At 35.8% G+C, this 18,305-nt stretch overlaps 1 protein-coding gene across 9 annotated transcripts in view; it reads right to left on the bottom strand.

Annotated features, from left to right (window-relative positions):
• Nucleotides 1-18,305, bottom strand: part of LOC105218882 (dorsal-ventral patterning tolloid-like protein 1) — a 93,439-nt gene that overhangs the window by 59,231 nt on the left and 15,903 nt on the right. For all 9 annotated transcript variants that reach the window (XR_008470413.1, XR_008470412.1, XR_008470410.1 and 6 more), the window contains 2 exons: nt 15,405-15,463; nt 7,860-9,371 (listed from right to left, as the gene is read on the bottom strand). Coding sequence is in view for 5 of the 9 variants with exons in the window: in XM_054227438.1 (XP_054083413.1) it covers nt 7,860-9,363 (1,504 nt within the window). In the remaining 4 variants the exon portion in view is untranslated. The remainder of the gene's footprint in view (nt 1-7,859; nt 9,372-15,404; nt 15,464-18,305) is intronic.

Genomic DNA, 18,305 nt, shown 5'->3' with positions numbered 1-18,305 from the left:
TTGCGTTGCCTTTGGCAGACAACAACAAATACCGGTCACAGCCAGCGCGCCATATTTGCCCAGGAAATTTAAGTTCCCAGCGAACGGAAGACAATTTGTAAGGTAATAATTACTGTTATTCTCACCTTCGTTTGGCATTTAAACGCGCTTTATGTGGCGCTCGCCTCTGCAGTATGGTTTACTGTGTTTGCGTTGCTTAAGTGCGATTCATTTTTAATTATCCCTTATTTCGTTATTCGTTTTGCCATGAAAATGTTTCCAATTATTATAATGTTTATATAGCATATACGGATTCTCGCATTTCAGCCCACTTCTTTACCACTGGCTTTAAACAGCAACAAATAAGATTTAACGGCATCCCTTGCGTATCAACTTTGCTCATCACGGCAGCCAACATTCGTCATTCTCCATTGGCCATTCGAAGCGCGATGTCAAGTGTTCAATGCTTAATGTGGCAAACGTATACGATGGACAGTTAATGGCAGCCCGAAGGAATGTGATTAAATTGAACAAACTCAAGCAGAGTCATTCCAACCCACACCATTTCATTTAGTGTTGGCGTACGTTTGCCAGAGCAAATATACGTCCAATAAAAGTGCGCGGTATTAATCTTCTGACATCTTTGATTAAAATACCTAACTGCCGTCGAGATGTGGCTCATTGACGTTGTTTGAATTGTTGCGCATACACTCACACTCACCTACACGCTCCATACATATGAATCTGTCTAAACAAATATGTGTGAGTTGGCGCAAATGTGTGCGCGCTCATAATTGTTTGTTGGTAAAATCGACTGCTTGTGCTTTTATTTGCTTGCCCACCAATGTGCTCGGCATAAAGGAAATAAATCGCCAGGCGATTTGTTTGTCAAATTGCTACTTGATTGCATTAAATTATTTGTTTATTTGGGTTTGCTTACGGCTTTTTCGCCCTTAGTGCCTCACTATATACATACATATATATGTATATGTACATGAAAAGAGCAATAACTTTGAATGAAGTAAAAAAGGTCGAAATAAATGTTTTAATTATACTAAAAGCGCGGTTGACCTCTTTAAAGCAGATATTAATACTTGTGAAAACTTAATGGACGAGTTTAGCTTTTATAAATTGATCATTTACCATTCCATAATATACTGCCAGATGAACCTGCATAAAATACTTACAAAGAAGTTTTTTCTTTCGAAACTTAAATACTCAAAATCAACAATAAAGTTTGCAGAAGTTTTTCTTTATCAAATAGTACATTCTCTTAACAAAATTATGTATCTTCGAGCTCATTAAACTAAGAGTGCAATCGATAATAAGATTACATTTAAAATATAATATAATATATGAGCCAACGTCACCAGATATCCCACTTAGACAGTTAAAGTCACCAATCCTTTGTGATGACGCAAACTCCCTGAAATGCCATGACCCTCAAGAGCCAACAAAGTGCTTTGAGTTTTCACGAATTTATTGAGGCAAGGTAATATGTACTCGGAACAGTTCAACTGGTTTGCCCAAGTTCGTCCTACCAAGCCACTGATCCAGCCTGAAGATACAGGAGAATAGTTATGCACCTGCTTGTTCCTTACGCAGAAACTCATTGCATTGGCTCTTTGGCGCCGAGATCCTTGCATAAGACTCCTCTTCGAGACTTGTCAACTTAGATTCATATATAAAAAAGGTCCCTGTCCACCGTCTCCTCTGAAACGTCCCGTCCAACTCTCCTTCGCAGGAATAGGAACAGAGAAGGAACGCAATAATCCAGGTTTTCAGGGATGCAGTCCAAGTAATTGCGAATTTCAGAATGTCTCCTCTTGGAACATTTTATGTAATCAGCCTCCCTGAGTCTAATTGCCACCTTCACGACAATACACTTATCTGCTATCTGCCATACATTATTCGAAATTTTAGTTTCTCGCGAACCACATTTGGATATTGCACTTTCAAAATATACTAAAACTATAAAATTCCGCCCATAAAGATATTTATTACGAAATGTTAGTGTATGGAGGTTACGCATCAAAAAACTTCCACTAAAATATACTCGTACAAGTGCCCCATTAATTGGACTTTTGATAGCCCTTAAAAACTTTAATAACTTTCTTATTGCAAGAAGCGCTATGTTTGCACAATTAATGGTGCTTTACAAACTTAATAGCTGTCCTGCGGCGCTTTAGCACCCACAAAAAAAAGCATTTATATATAATTTTAAGTGTTATCCCAAGCATTCGAACATGAAGTATTAGCAGCGATTGACAGCTGAGTGCAGCTTTCTTATCAAAGGCAATTTCTATTTCATTAAGTGTGTATGTAATGTCAACGGTTGTCTGCCAAAAATTCATTGCTTATAAGGGTTATAAATAAAAAGCTCCGAAAAACATATAAAATATTGGCGCGCAGTCGAGAGAGAATTGGAAAACGAGAAAGAGAGCAAGAGAGATATTTATGCAGTGAGTATTCCGTACTGTCCATTGTATAGTCTTCCAAGAGCGTTTGCCTAAAGCTTTCAAAAGCTCAACAATTTCACTATGAAAGTGTATATGTGGGAGGAGTACTGATAAGAAAAGCGGCGCAAGTTTGCGATAAACTGAAACTTGTGTACATATGTACATACCGGCGTACGTGCGAGTGCCTTGGTAATGGTGAATTAAAAGATTACCTGTAAAAGAGGCTTAGAAGTTCTTATGTGTATGTGTGTGGAGGTTTCCTTTACTGTGCGCTTAAATATCCAAACTAGTATTCGTATATACATATATATGTATAAACATAGTGTGAGACGAGTCTATTCAGATCCTACCGCTTTTCTGTTTTTTATTGCTGCTGCCATTGAATTTTCAGTCCTTCTTTATTTTATTGCTTTGTTGTTTTTTTTTGTCGGAAAAGCGTTTAGAACATGCAAATGATTAAAACGTGATTCTTTAATAGTCAGGCATTGTTGAACTTTTTCACTCTTTATAGTTTCACCGTTCTGCGTTATTAAATGTGGGACAGAGAACACTGTGTGTGTATTTCAAGGTATAAGGAAATGTATTTTAATATGAGTTGAAAGTAGCTAAAGGAACTTGACTAGAAATAAAAGAAAATGTTATCATTAAAGCCTTTGAATATAATATTATTCCAAGAGAAGTAGCTGAGCGTAGTGTACTGATTCCACGATAGTTGGGTCTATATAACCGGATTGAACCAGGATATATATCCGGCCAATGACTTTCAACTCAACAGCATTCACGGTGCTATTCCAAGTTCTGTTCTATACAAAGAGTATATAATTTGAAAGCTTAAACTTCAAGTTGTTGAAATAAAAAATAAACAATTAAAAAAAGTATCTTGAATTAGCGCCATTCATGTGCAACATAAGTAGACACGCTAATACTTTCTAAACAAACAAAGTTTTTAATGAAATTATCGCCAGCATATGTTACGCTTTCTTTTGTTACACTTTTCATTAAAAAAGAGCTGAGTTAAAATTTTAATTAATCCGGACAGCATGTGGGGTATACATGGAAACCGCCGATTTATGCAGAGTTAGGGAGACACATCAGCAACACAAGAAAATAAAACTTCCAGAAGCTGCGTCTAATTACTTAAATCAAGTAAAGTTGGAGCTCAAAAGCTTAATGAAAAGGATCAGATGTCTATGCTTGTCTTTCTTCTTTTGGCAGCACGATTACATCTCTTGTTCTATGCAAGAAAGCAAGCATGAAAGACATAGTGCATCTTTACTAAATATTAAGAATATATAAAGAATTACACAATAAAATTAAAAGATAATCAAATAAAATCTCAAGAGAGTTTGTAGCCAAGCAGTTACTCATCTTTGCCTTCTTGGACCCAAATTAGTGATAAAAACGGATATAAATGATTTTTTTAGAATTACACAATAAAATTAAAAGATAATCAAATAAAATCGCAAGAGGGTTTGTAGCCAAGCAGTTACTTATATTTGCCTGCTTAGACCCAAATTAGTGATAAAAAACGGATATAAATGATTTTTTTAGTGACTGCTGCTAGAAGAATCAGTGAAAAATCCCAATTCAATTAAAGTCAATGTGAAAGTCAATGTGAATGAGTGCATGAGTGCTCGTGAAAATTCAATTTAAGGGTGAAAAACTTAAACAATAAAAAGTTTTTGTTTATTCTCGCCTAATGAATGCAAGAGGCAGCACCCTCACCGCCACACAGCACGGCGGCGCTTATTGTAAATGCTGTACAAATGTATGTGCATGCTCATATATTAAACATATATAAATATTTTTGTTTGGGCATTAGTGAGAAATTAAGGGAATTTCGTGCTGTCGCTGCCTTGGCAAGTCAAACGGAAGTAATTTCGAAAGCAAAGCCGGAAAAATGGGAAAACAGGAAAAAAAAACAAAGTTAATACAAAAGCGAAATAAGTAGAACGACGCGAAATGCACAAAACAAGCGATGAAAGTGAAATTAAAACAATGGAATTCTGCAGGGACAACGGTTAAATGGTAGCAACCTTTTTTTACTATTTTTTGCCAACCTTTAGCATACTTTCCGGCGTCTATAGAGCGCAGACGGTCAGTTTTGGTTTTCGCTGAATTTCGTACCTTTGCTGAACGATTTGGGGGAACTAATTTGAGTAGAAGGTATGCTAAAAATTTCTTTCACAGCAGTATGTATGTAATAATCGGTTAACCACAAGATATTTTTCCATAATTAATGGTTTTTAATCTTGAAAAAAGCAATCGCGGTTTACTCAAATAAATATGTTCATATTTTAGTTAGAGGATTCTTAAATTCTATGGTCACTAAACTCCTACAATTACAGAATACAATAAAGATTCGGTAGAGCCGTCGTTGAGAAATCGCTGAAAGAGCCAAAGGTTATCCAAAAAATTGGGTTTAAGAAGTGTTTCGAAGATTGGAAGAAGGGCTGGCATAAGTGCGTAACATCGAATGGAAACCATTTTTAAGGCAGACGAGTCAATAATTTTTTTTCTTTCAAAAAATGAAAGTTCTCGTTATTTTTCAAACACATGTCGTATACATATTCTTCATGCAACAACAACATTCTTCACAAACCCATCAACTAAAATAACTAAAACTCTGAAACTCTGTACCTATGTATTTTGTTTAATTACATCTGTATCCACGTAAATAACACACCTTTCAGGTATGAGTAAACATCTGTTTTATATTCGGGGCATTACAGCGAATATGTTAAAATTTTCATGTACCGTTAATATGTCTCAAGGTTTAATGACTAACATAATTTCCGCATTGCCTACGACACCACCGCCAAATCTCCACTTAGAAGCACAAGATGTGCACTTATTAATTTACGAGCATTTGCCGTAAGTCGCTCAAGCGGAAAACGTATGTTTAGGCACTGTATATCTACAAATATACTACATAAGTACGCGTAGTAACAGAAGTGTGACTTTATGATGAAATGTAGCTACTTTTCTACAAACTTCGTATACGCATACTTATTTCACGCTTTACTAAATGCGTCTGTATGTATGTAGAGCTGTCGTCAAGGTGCTTATGACACTCGAAGTCATTGTGACATGCTGACTGCTGACTGCTGCTGCTCTCGCACTCGAACAAGGCATCGTCGTTAGTGTCAAATTGCTGTTGACAAGTGTCATTGTCATCTGAGTAGCGACAAACACTCTCGAAGAAAAGAAAACCGTGACAGAGGACGCGCTGAAAACTGGGTGCCTCGCTGCTCGCATCTTGAGTGCTGTTAAATGAAATCTTGACTCGCTGTCAATCTTATACTCTGAATTAATATGGCTTAAGATTTCTACAATAATTTCTACTGCATTTGTAAATCTATTACACACAAACACAAACATATATTTTATAGAATATTGTCTACAAGCACTTATGACCTAAAGAAAGCACTCTCGTTTCGGCGAAAGCATTTAAAGACACAAACCCAGAATATGCTTATCTTGTTTTTGCGCAATTTCATGTGCGACAGCTACAACAGCAAGTGTACTGCGTAGCAATTTCAATTTGCAAATAACTATTGCCAAAATTAGATTGCCCCGCTGCACAGGCTTATCTAAAGAGCCGTTTGTGTTCACATGAATATTTACGGTTTTACAGTACAATTCGCTGTTGTAGCCGTAGGCAGTAGTTTAAATTGGTTTTCAGCTTCGCGTTAGACTCCTTTGACACATTCTCGTTTCATATGAATGTGTTACATTCGCTTGAAATCGCGCCGTGCAGGCAGCCCAGCAGAGCCCAGCAGTCGTTAAGAAAACAAATAATTAAAATTTTTATCAATAATTCAAAACAATCTAATTTTTTAGACCCACAACAAGTATTTCATCTGTTCAGACAAACTGTTTTGCATTACACTACTTTAAACTTCATATCAAATAGTACTAAGTTTATTGACATATCAGTTCAAATCAAAATTGCGCTAAACATTTCTTCTTGGGTGTCTTGCCACATTGTCAACTGCAGATACAAGTTCGATATCAGTACAGTTTGCCACAAGGTTTGAACCGCATTGACGAGTCACAGTATTTGGTGGTGGATAAATACAAATATTTTGCCTGATAACAGTGGAGAAGGCATTCCACTCTACACGCACTTTTCGGTTAATTTTGGTATTTCGTAAATGAAGATGATGGCAATACAAATTAGATATGCTATCTGTGTGATGGGAAATTTAAAATTAAATTGCATGAAAGTCTTGAGAAAACTCAAAATATACTAATTGAAGCAGGTCTTTAACATTTTTTATATTTTCTGAGTAAATTTTTTGAGAGAGAGTCTAGATAATTATTGATTTTCACATGTTCCCGAATAATAAATTTATTATAATTGTTGTTTTTGTTATATCCTCAGAAGGCCATCGTATAAGCACCAGAGGTTGAATGAGGGAATTTTTTAAATTTCACAGGTTTGGAGAGTCCAATTGTCCAACTTTTTTGTCAAACATTTCCTGAAGTAGGCAAAAAACTGTATCTGTATTCATTGCTCACTTTGTCTGTAGCTGCCGACTTGCACTTCGTTGGTTGTTCTTGAATTCTTGGCCGATAAACGTAACGATGTCCCAGCCGCCATATTCGCTCGACATGACTACGTATGACTTTTTCCGATTTCCAAAAATAAATAGAATCTTAAAGGTCTGTTATTTTACAAGAATAAGAGAAATCGTTGAAAGTGTCAAAGGCTATTCCAAAAATCAAATTTGAGAAGTGTTTCAACGATAGAAAGAAACGCTGGCATAAGCGCATAATATCTAATGGAGACACTTCTAAAGGCGACAACATTAATGTGAACAAATGAATAAATATTATTTTCAAAACACAGAATTCCTTTTATTTTTTGAACACGCCTCATAAATAGACTATTGTTTCCATCGACAGAAAAAGTAAAGAAGGTAGAAGAATTTGTTTAATTACGTTCTTTAGAGATATGTTGAGTGAAAATTTTAAAATATATTTATAATCATTATTGCCAAAACTATCATCGCATCCATTAAAGGTACTACTATTTCTGCACCAGCTGTAAGAATATAAACATACTATAGATAACTCACTCATCACTGGTCTTATGAGACCGAAATTGAAACTGTGATTGTAAGCACCCATACGTAGTAGCATAACTTGATCTATATTTCCATGCAGGATTTTTCATTAGATTCATACTTCCTGCTTACGACTTATGTAAGTAATATTTTATTTTATTTTGAAAGTGAATTGGTGCCGGATTTTTCATAATCACGTTACTTTCTTTCTTTAGAGATCGACTCAAAATATTATTTAAATCTAATTCAAAATTGTTGTTTTTATTCAAAATCTGTAAGAAAGTTTTATTCTTCTAACTATTTACACTATTAAGAAATTAAACATTTAAGTAAGGGCATCTCGACTAACCTGCATAAAATAACGGCAGCATATTGAAGATGATGATGAGTGAGAAAAGAGCGCGTGCCAACGCTTGCAGATCGGCCGCGGCAAGCAGCAGCTTCGAACGCACAGAGTAACGTAGTGTAGACAGAATAGTGCAGCAACTGCCAACAAAGTCAGCATCAGTTGCAGTTCCCTCAAAATAGAGCTGATTCGCAGCACCTCGCTCATAATAACATTTGCTGTTTTTGTTGGTTTTGTATTGAAATATACTTCGTTGTTTATTAGTGGCCTTTGCTGTTGTTGTTTGTGGTAGTTGGAGTAGCTGAGGTGTAACATTGCCAGCGTGGGAGCCGCAGCTGTCGGTAAGCAACTGAGAAAATCGCTGTTTGGAGCCATTTGATAGAGCGCTGAGTTGTAGTTGTTGTTGTTGCTGTTCGATAGCATTACTGGAAGATTGGCGTGTACATGACGAAACGATGTGCGGATCGCAGCAGCAATCACATTCCCCAGCTGCTTGGCAGCTTGCGGCAACGTTGTGTGTTTCGCTTTGTTTCGTTTCGTTTGATTGGCAGCATTTGGTTTTGTTGTTGTTGTTGTTATGTTTCTCCTCTGTATGTGTACGGTGCGTGTAAGCAATCGCCTGTGACCGCTGTTGAGCACAATTCCCTGTAGATGTTTTGCGTAAACTTGCAATAGCAGCAACAACAATGCCGGCATTATCACTGCAATGTTGTTGTTGCTGTTGGTGCCTGTTGGCATTAGACGCTGGTGCACTTGACATATTTGCAATGCCTTTGACTCTTGTCCATCCACGCGGCAACGCTTCGGCTCTGCTTTCCGAATGCCAACGCTTTTGTTGGTGTTGTTGTTGTTGAGGTCTCTGAGGGTGTTGTGCTGGCAAATCAGCGTAGCCTTCAGCGCTTTTACTTTTACTTCGGCCTCTCCTACCACTGTCCACACAACGAACGAACGTATGAACATCATCTGCAGTTTCGTGTGACTTCTGAATCGGCAACAGCGTCGGATCTGTTTGGCTGAAGCTTGGTCGCTTCGTGGCAGCTGTTGGTTTCCATGGCGTTGACGTTTCAAAACAGTTATATCCCTCCTTGTTAACTTCGTTTGCAATACGCGCATGCAATGCTTGTAAGTGTGTGCTATGCAGTTTCGGATCGCCCGTCGGCGATTGAAATTTTTTCGAAGTGTCTGTGTACAGTGGCGTTGTGCCCGAGTCCGAGTTGTTGTGAACCCAAATATTGTCGACTGTTGCAATTGTCGGCAGACAATACGACAACAAAGCTGTCGATATTGCTCTAGATGTGTTTGTTGTTTCTGTTGTTGTTGTTGTTGTATTGTAACTGACTGCTGTTGCTGACGGCTCGTCTGCAAATTGTTTCCGCTCGTTAGTGTTGAGACATGCCTCTGGTGTGCCGGAAGTGTTTCGCACGTAACAATGTTGCGCAGTTGTTGTTGTATTTTCGATTTTAGTTCCAGTGTTGCTGTAGTATTGTAATATATGTGCTGAGGCCATGTTGTGCCCTATTCACCAATGACAACATCGTTGACATCAAACCGGAAAGAGAGAAAGAGGAAAGAACTGTGTTAGCAGCAAGAATAATTTATAAATCATTAAATTATGAAATTCACTTTTAAATTTAATACATTATTCATTGTACTCTTATCAAACTAGACATTTTATAAAACGTTGAACTTAAGCTACTTAAATAACAACTTTCGGTTGAAGATACAATTTTTTCGTATTAAAAAAAGAGAATGGGAAAGAGGAAAACTGGAAGTTAGTCTTTCTTCTTCATAGTTCTATTATGATGATACTTTAACTTCGCATTTTAACCTTTCTAACCCACACACCACAAATGCTTAGAAAAAGATTCTTATTTACCCTTCAACACCCTGAATGCATCGTGTACATTTAACGGTCGGTTGAAGCTGCCTTTGAGCCAATGAATGAATGAAGTAATATATTGCTTTGAGTTTGAAAATCAAGTTTACTATTAAGTTCAACAGTTTTTATTTGTGTTGCTTTCTTATTTGTCGCTTATTTTCACAACATTACTCTTTAACATTTAGTTTTATTAGTCTCTACACTTGCTTTTCGCTATGAGTACGTACATATACTCATTGAAGTATATTCATGTATATTTAGTCCATTTCGATATATGCGTATGAGTAACATTAGAACAAATTTTTGATGAGTTTAACGTACTGAATTTTACAATTGAATATATACTTTAATAAATTAACCCAATGTTTTGGTTGCGAATGGAGGTAAATAAAATTTAGTAATATGACCAAACTTTAAACAATCATCTATAAATTACGTATTAAATAACCCTTAACGGGTAATACGTACAATTTTGGACGTATCGGCTTGCTTGAATTGTTTACGTTTTGACAATCAGAGTATAGAACATGATTTTACAAATTTTACCGAGAAAAAAATTTTTGGGAAAGAAAATTTATTTGTTATGATAAATAGTACCTTATTTTAACAATATCAATTACAACATCTACAAAGTTATCTCTTACAGCTTTTCCCATAAAAAAAGCTTTTGAAATCCTTTGCATTCTATAAAAGTTTATATATACTGGAATTTAAAGCTTTGAAAGCTTTTCCTCAAAAAGCTTATATGTATATGCTTGGAAAGTACTTCACAATTTTTCTCGAAGCTCATTAATAAGAATAAGTTTAAATTGTAAAAGCTCTCGCAATAAATGAGGGAAAAGCTCCACTTGAGCAGTTTGGCGTGCACTTTACCACAACATGGTATGTGTCCATATTAATGTATAACACGGATACACTGTGCGACACTTTAAAGGTAATACTTTTTATGCCAGTAGAAATAACAAATGATTAAAGATAATAACTGTGAGTGTTCTCTGACTATTACGTACATATATCACTGTGAAATTATTGTTATCATTATGAATGATGAGTATTATATGAAAGAAATATAAGGCATACACCTCCTTTATATTAATATACTTATGCAAATATTTTCTTCGGCGCACAAGAGATGATGTTATGACAAACCGTATCAATATTATGTTCTTTCGACATATCATCATTGCATTCAATATGAATATTAAGCTATATATCCGTACATATACATATCATACAAATATTCATACACATTCAATGATCAGAATAAAGAGAGGATTTGGGTTAAGGATTTATGTTGGGTCGTATGATTTGAAAATGTACTGAATGGAGCAGTACCTCCGTTCACCTATTATATGATGGTTATGTTCGAAACGACCCCTAATATATGAGAACTCTATTATAATATCGTCAAGTATAAAATTGAAATATTGAGGTAAGGTGAACTCAACTATGACTTACGGATATGATGGCCAGCTACAGGAGTCTTTAAGAAAATTATTTTGCGTTATTTTAAAAACTATAATAAAATTGGTCTCGGAGATCTCCAGTTATGTGAACCAATAATATGAAGAATTTAATATTTGCTCTTATTGAAGAAGAACCCAAAGAGTTCTAGTCACCTGTGACTGGTTGAAAGATTTAAGTTTCATGAGAAAACAGCTCAATTGAATAGAATCCCTCGGACAAATCACCAATAGTATTTGCATTGCCTTCTCAAACAACTGACAAAGATACCAAAATGGTAATTCGCACGCTCTGCACATTCTTACAACTGCTGTAGTTCGGGTTATACTGGCGTAATTTCCAATTAAATCAACACACCGTCGAACACGGCAATTCTTTACACACACAACCGAACATACATAGATCTTCATATCAGTGTAATCAAAATGCACAGTGAAGAACACAAGAGTAAGCGGCAACAACACCAACGACAAACGATAACCAACAACGGACACAATATTTAACTGTCCAGTTGGCATGTAAATTTGCTTGTCTGGGTGTGGGTGTGAGTGTGCCAGGGCGTATGAGTGACTTGTGAGTTACAACTACAGGCGGCGACAGTGTTGTCTCGTCCTGTTCTCGTCGTCTCCGTCGGTTAATCGCATCAACCATGCAAATGAGATCCGTTCATCAGAGTGCGCTTTTAATTATTTAACTGGCATACAAACGAGTGCACACCGGCAGGCAGACGCACGCAAGTGCTTGGCACAGCAATTAGGTCAACTGTTTACCTTCACGCAGATATTCTACCGCAGCCAGCGTTTGCAATGGTCCACTCAGCTGATAGCCACACATTCGTAGTTTGCGTGTCTGCTTTCAATTTACATACTCGAAGCAAAACGTGTTGCATCCACACATGTCCATATAATTAGCATATGCCAACACTCTCAAACTAACTTACTAAGTGGAAAACCTGTCTGTTGGAATCAATGAACGGTGATAATTTAATTTTTTAAAGGTTAAGAAAGTAACTCCTACTTATTATCATCGTTGATATATTCTCATATATTTTGTTGCTATTATCTAAGGGAGCTTATATAAAGAGAGCTCTCATATCTACTTTGAGTTTAGCTGATGAGCCGAAGAATTTCTTGATCACAGTCTGGCAGCACTTTCAGGATCTCTATTGTATACTTCTAATATTTTACCGAAAATTCTCAGTTTCAGCACTTATATCACAAAAACTGCAATCTCAATAGCGAAATCATAAATTTTTTTCAAAAATTTTTCCAAAAAAATTTTAACTGCAGACCACGTCGGCGAGATTTTCTAATTAAATGGAAATTTCTTGCTTACTTTGCACTCAATTTACCCTTCGGCATGCTTCCTCTTCTTTTCTATACACTACAAATGCACACACATAAACATCCGTTGGCGGACAGTCAAAAGCGTTTTAGCAATAGCATTTTCGGGATTTTACTTATATATTCATATGAATATGAAGTAGGCTCCCCAACTTTTGGCGCTGTTGCCAACGGCAGTAGTTAGTAATATGGACCAATGCAATAGCGGTTGCACTGCATAAATCAACCGCAGCAACATGACACAATGGCGAGGCAGCAAAAGCGCAGAAGTGGAGCGCACAAAGAGGCTAGATAATGGAAAGCCAAAAGCGGCCAAACGGAGGGCTTGTTGCAAGTGTTGCAACACCATAAAAGTATTTCTATATGCAAATGCAAATGCTGTGTGTGCCTATGTGTGTGAAACGAATGAATAGTCGGAGATTTTTCGCTGCTGTTGCCAGTTGGCTCCGCCGAAATTTCTTTGTGCCACTTTTGGCATGCTGCCGGATTCCATGCCTGGGCGCACTGAATACCCCAACCCAAACCAGCAGCCTATTTATAGATAGGTACACGCTTCTTGTTGCTATTCTGCGAAGTGCGGAGTGAAATATGCTACTTAAATTAAATACGCTTAAATTCGCTGATTATTAAATGTGCAATGGAGATATGAAATATGTTGCAGATTTTCATACATCATCATTATTTCTGAGTAATAATACAGCATTTTCAATACCATCTCATTAAGGGGTTATATACAGTTAGAATTTTCAAAGAATCGATTTTTTTATTTCATTTTCTTAATGTACATATATTTAAGAATACACACAGAAAATATAAAAAACACAGAAAATAGAAAAAATAAATCATATCATTTGAAAAGGCGTTTCAGAGTGCTTGGAAGTACAAGGTCCAAACTTTAAACGCGTTTTTCTCAAAATGGTGTTTTCAAAGTCGGTGACCAACATTACTCGAAAACGGCTAGACCGATTAGTTTCAAATTTTTTAGTAATTAATCGAAGATTTTTTCTCTCCGATAAATATTTTTTTTTTATAAACAATTTAAGGCCGAAATTTCGGTGAAGAATCGATTTTTTTTTTTTTTTGAGAAACCGCCATTTTGTCAAAAAATTTTGTTTTGCTTATTCCTTCGGTTAATTACTAGATTTAACATAATTTTAACGAAATCTGTTTGGTTTTTTAATTTCGGATGATCCAGTTCCGAGATATAGTGGTCACCGCAAAACGTCTTTTTTGAGAGGAGCTCCTGGAGATCAGCTGTAGCTCTTTTTCAAATAAATATTTTTACTAGTACTAAGTCTTAAAATACAGTTAAAAGATACCATAATATGTGAATAAATTTTTGGGTCAATAAATTAAAAAGTTTTCTCAGAAAAAATTCTGGAAAATTCACTTTTTTCGGCCGTCTAACTGTATATAACCCCTTAATAGCTTATTTAGTTACATTTCTTTTTTATTTTATTTTTTGTAGAGAAAATAAATTAATTTCCCATTCGTAATTAGCCTAGAAAGCTTATATGTTTTTACGAGTACACCCTTCGTTAAACTGCTTTGTTGTTCGGCTTTCAATCAGTTCTTCTCGCATTGCACTTTTGGTGCTCTTAAAGAAGTGAAGTATAATTGCACTCCTCAGTTTCTATCAATTAATGCTAATTAAATACTTCAGTACATGGCAATTAGCTCTTGTCGTGTAAACGCTTGACGCTTGCCGCTTGCCGCTTAATGCTTAATATTCTCTGTTTAAAATATTTATATGTATATATATGCAAGGTGTGAAAAATTATGCATGTAGTGGGAAACAAGCTGATTTCAATTCAAGTTGTCTACTTTGTTTTTTCACAATTTCCCACAACATGATTCGCTTTGGTAGAACCTGCTATGAGAAAAATCGTTTCAAAAGTAAATTAAACAAAGAAAAGAAGAATATTGAATTAAATAGTGGGACCTATTATTTTACGTCATTATAAGCAAGTATATATGTATGTATGTAAATCGAAAGCCTTCTAAGATACACTATTTGTCCCATATATTCGCAATAGTGTCCACTAGATTAACAAAAATCCGTATATATAGTATATTGGGGCTGTGTTGATTTCTTTGACCGATTTCTTTCATTTTCGGCACTAAACTAAAGTAAATTCAAGACTATACATACATTAACTTAGTTTTGCTAAAATATCTCACATATTAACTGATATACAAGATATGTATTAGCCAAGCTTAACAATCCGAATATTAGGTATTTGGGAGCTAGGGGAAGTTATGCCTCGATTTTGCCCATTTTGGAAACAGAGGAATATTATTATGAGAAAATGCCTCCCACTGAATATCTAAAAAATGTATGAGAGATTTACCGATATTTTCGGTAAAAAATTAGCCATAGTAGCTGCGGTACTCATGTTCGATATCTGTGGCCTTGAAATGTTATGACCCGATTTCTGCAAATTTTAGACGAGCAATAGCATGACCATAGTGCAGTATTTTGCAAGGCTTTTTTCCAAAATCTCCGATTTGCCCATTTTCCATACGTATATCGGATGACAAGAAAACAATACGAACAAAATTTGGAATTTGAAATTGGTCAAACTACTCGAACTACTGGTCGAGACAGAGATATTACAATTTTTACTAAAATGTGAGCGGCCCAACGTCTATTTTATATTTTGTACACCAATAAGAGAATAAATTTAGTGCTTCTGACATTTTAGAATCAATGAAACAGAGCCTCCACCTTAGGTTTATTCATATTTTTCTGAGTAATCTAAGACAAAATTGTACAAAAAAGTGATTTTAAAGCAATATACTAGGTGGATATTGAAATTTTCAGAATAATGTAAATATTAAATATAATTATTGTAGACTTACCATATCGTCTGCATTAGAACGTTAGGGTGCAACACTTCCTAATCACGAGTTTTAAAGATCTGAAAAAAATTAGAAAATATATTTTCAGCAATCGTTTAATAATAAATACTAATAACTTTTTAATTAAAATGCATTACTCACGTATAAAATATTCTTTTATTGAATATAACAGTTATATTCTACTCTGGCGCCATTCTTTCATTAATATACCCGTACACCAACTAAAAGTATGAATTACCTGACTAATTTCACTATTCTTGCTTACAATGCACATAATTGATTAAGATTCAAATTTCAGCTTTCCGCTTTCGACTATCAAAGGCACCATTCACCACACCAACCACCAACACAGCAAGACCTCAAGAAACACTTTCGCCATTAAAGGAAGTGCATTTTGCGAAAATTCATTGCTGTTGTTATTGCATTTATTATGAGTGTTTGTGTTAAACTAGCGAAATTGCCGGCACAAAGTCGCCGATGTACTCGTAAAATTCCCTAAACGTTGTTAGCCAAGCATATAATATACAAATTTCCACCACCGCCCACACCGCCAACTGCCCCGCAACGCACCCAAAAACTGGCCATTTCACCTGCATTTTGTTGAGGTAGTTTTTGAAGAGCGTGCGCTAGAGAGGATATTAAACAGCCATTATCCTTTTAGCAAGCGCCACTTACAAAAACAAGAAATGTGGAAAAAACCGCTAAGTTGCTTTGCTTCAAAGTTTTCACAAAAAGTTTAGATGTAGTTGCTGCATTTATTGCCCAAGGAGGCAAGAACTTTCTGTGTATGTGTGTGTGTGCATAATGTGTTGAAAGTAACAGCAAATAGGCGCCACAGGAGGATGGAACGATGGGAAGGCTGTGTAAGCTGCTGCAAGGTTTTTTGGAGGAATCTGCAAGAAAGTTAGCAAGTAGCATTTTGCCTGTCATTTCGAGCGAAAGCCACTCGGTGCCACAGACATTTTAGTAATGAAATCTCCATGTGCATCCACAGTTGCTAATATATATACTTAAATATATATATATATGTATATATAATGCACAGAAAGGTCACTGCATTTGATGTAAGGCCTCCTTGCGTTTGCAATCAGTTACAAATTAATGCTCTCAAAAGTTTTAAACTTTTGCACACTGTGCAATGCTATCAGTACTGTGAGTTGCCTAAGGGACACAAGCGTTTTCCTACTCCAATGGAGGATGAACGAATGATTACATTGGAAAGTCTCAAATCGATTATGCTAAATAATGGATGAAAATGTATGTGAATGAAAACAATTTTGATTTTTGAAGTAGTTCAATATACGATATAAAATCAAAGCATTACCAATATCTTTATTATCAATACATTAACCAATAAAATTCTCAGACCATATCCCACTTTCTCCACACCTGAACCCGTAGGATCCACCTCTGTTCAATTTCACAAATACAACCTACAATAGGAAGTCAATTAGTTATCAATAATGTAGAAGCCAGTAAGTTAATCTTAATTTTATAGCGTAGTAAACGACTCTCTTTGAAAATGATTATCCCCATTTTTGTCGCGAAAACATTATCTACTCGGCCATGGTTACAACCTCAACCCCCATCGTTACGTAAGCACTTACGTACATAAATTTTCACTTTTGCACTTTCTACAAAATATGCACTTCTCCTACAAAATTTAGTATCTTCTGCAAATGCAAATTTTCATATTCAACGCCCAGCCGCATGCGGTTAGATGCATTACAAGTTTCTCAGTGCAGTGGTAGACCAGCGCATATGTATATCACCTTTTTAAGGTAAACCATAAACTAAATCCCATCACAATTTATCATTTTGTGAAATTTAATATGCAAGAGCTTAGTTTTGTTTGCATGTAAATCCCTTAGCGGTGTAAGAATGTTCCAACTACATAAATGTAGAATGCGTTTGAGTGTGGCCCTGTAGGAAATTTATAAATATCGATTGATATTGGCTGAACTAGAACATTACTAGTGAACATTCACAATAGTTTTTTTTCTTTTTTTGCTCGGTACTTCTGCTCTCTTATCTCTTATTTGGTAATATCTATTTTGATTATCCACTCCAAGCTAATTCCACATATTCGTTAGAGTATTAATTCAATCAATTTATGAATTATTACTATTAATAGAAACCTCTAGGTCTCTCGAGCTACAAAAATATTTTTTTTTATTCTTATATAAATTATATTCACAATAACAGAGTCTTTGTGCAACCTTAAACAATGCAGTTTTGAGTGGACATAAGGTGGAGTAAAATAAAAGCAAATAATAAGCAGAAAAAAATAAGTGGATAACTTACAACCGATAGTAACCTAATTTCTACCGCTTGGAACATTTTCAGACCATACAATTGTAATTTACGTTTTTGAACAGATGCCAAAGTAATCATAAAACTGTAGTCGCCGCACTCGGTGGCACTGTTTCGCCGCAATTGTTGTACTTGTTACTTGTCATCACAGTTGTTGGTGGTGCTGTGTGGTTGCGGCTGCCACTGTCATCTTTTCATTTTCATTTAGTTTCGAGTTTTCAGTCCATTGCTTTTATTGCACTTCCCACTGCCGCTGTTGTGTTTCGCTGACATTCCTGCGCCATTTTTTGATGCAATGCAGTAAATTGCTTTTCACTCATCCGCTTCATAAGCCCAAAGGAAACAAAAGGAAATATGGCAAGCCATATCTGTGTGTCTGCCAATTAACCTACATGCATATAAATGTTACTGCAAGCATATTGTTTGCGTTAAATGAAACTTAACAGCTGGTGGTTTGTAGTGCACAAAGTGCTTGGCCACTGATCAAAGGACACGCTTGTATTACTAGAGACAATCAAAAATGCTTCAAAATAGCTGTGCTTCATTTTCTTATGTATTGTTCTTTCTTTTCTAAATTTTTAAATTAGA

This window comes from Zeugodacus cucurbitae, chromosome 2 (assembly GCF_028554725.1).
Source record: "Zeugodacus cucurbitae isolate PBARC_wt_2022May chromosome 2, idZeuCucr1.2, whole genome shotgun sequence".
Classification (NCBI taxonomy): domain Eukaryota; kingdom Metazoa; phylum Arthropoda; class Insecta; order Diptera; family Tephritidae; genus Zeugodacus; species Zeugodacus cucurbitae.
This window is presented reverse-complemented; position numbering and strand designations above follow the sequence as displayed.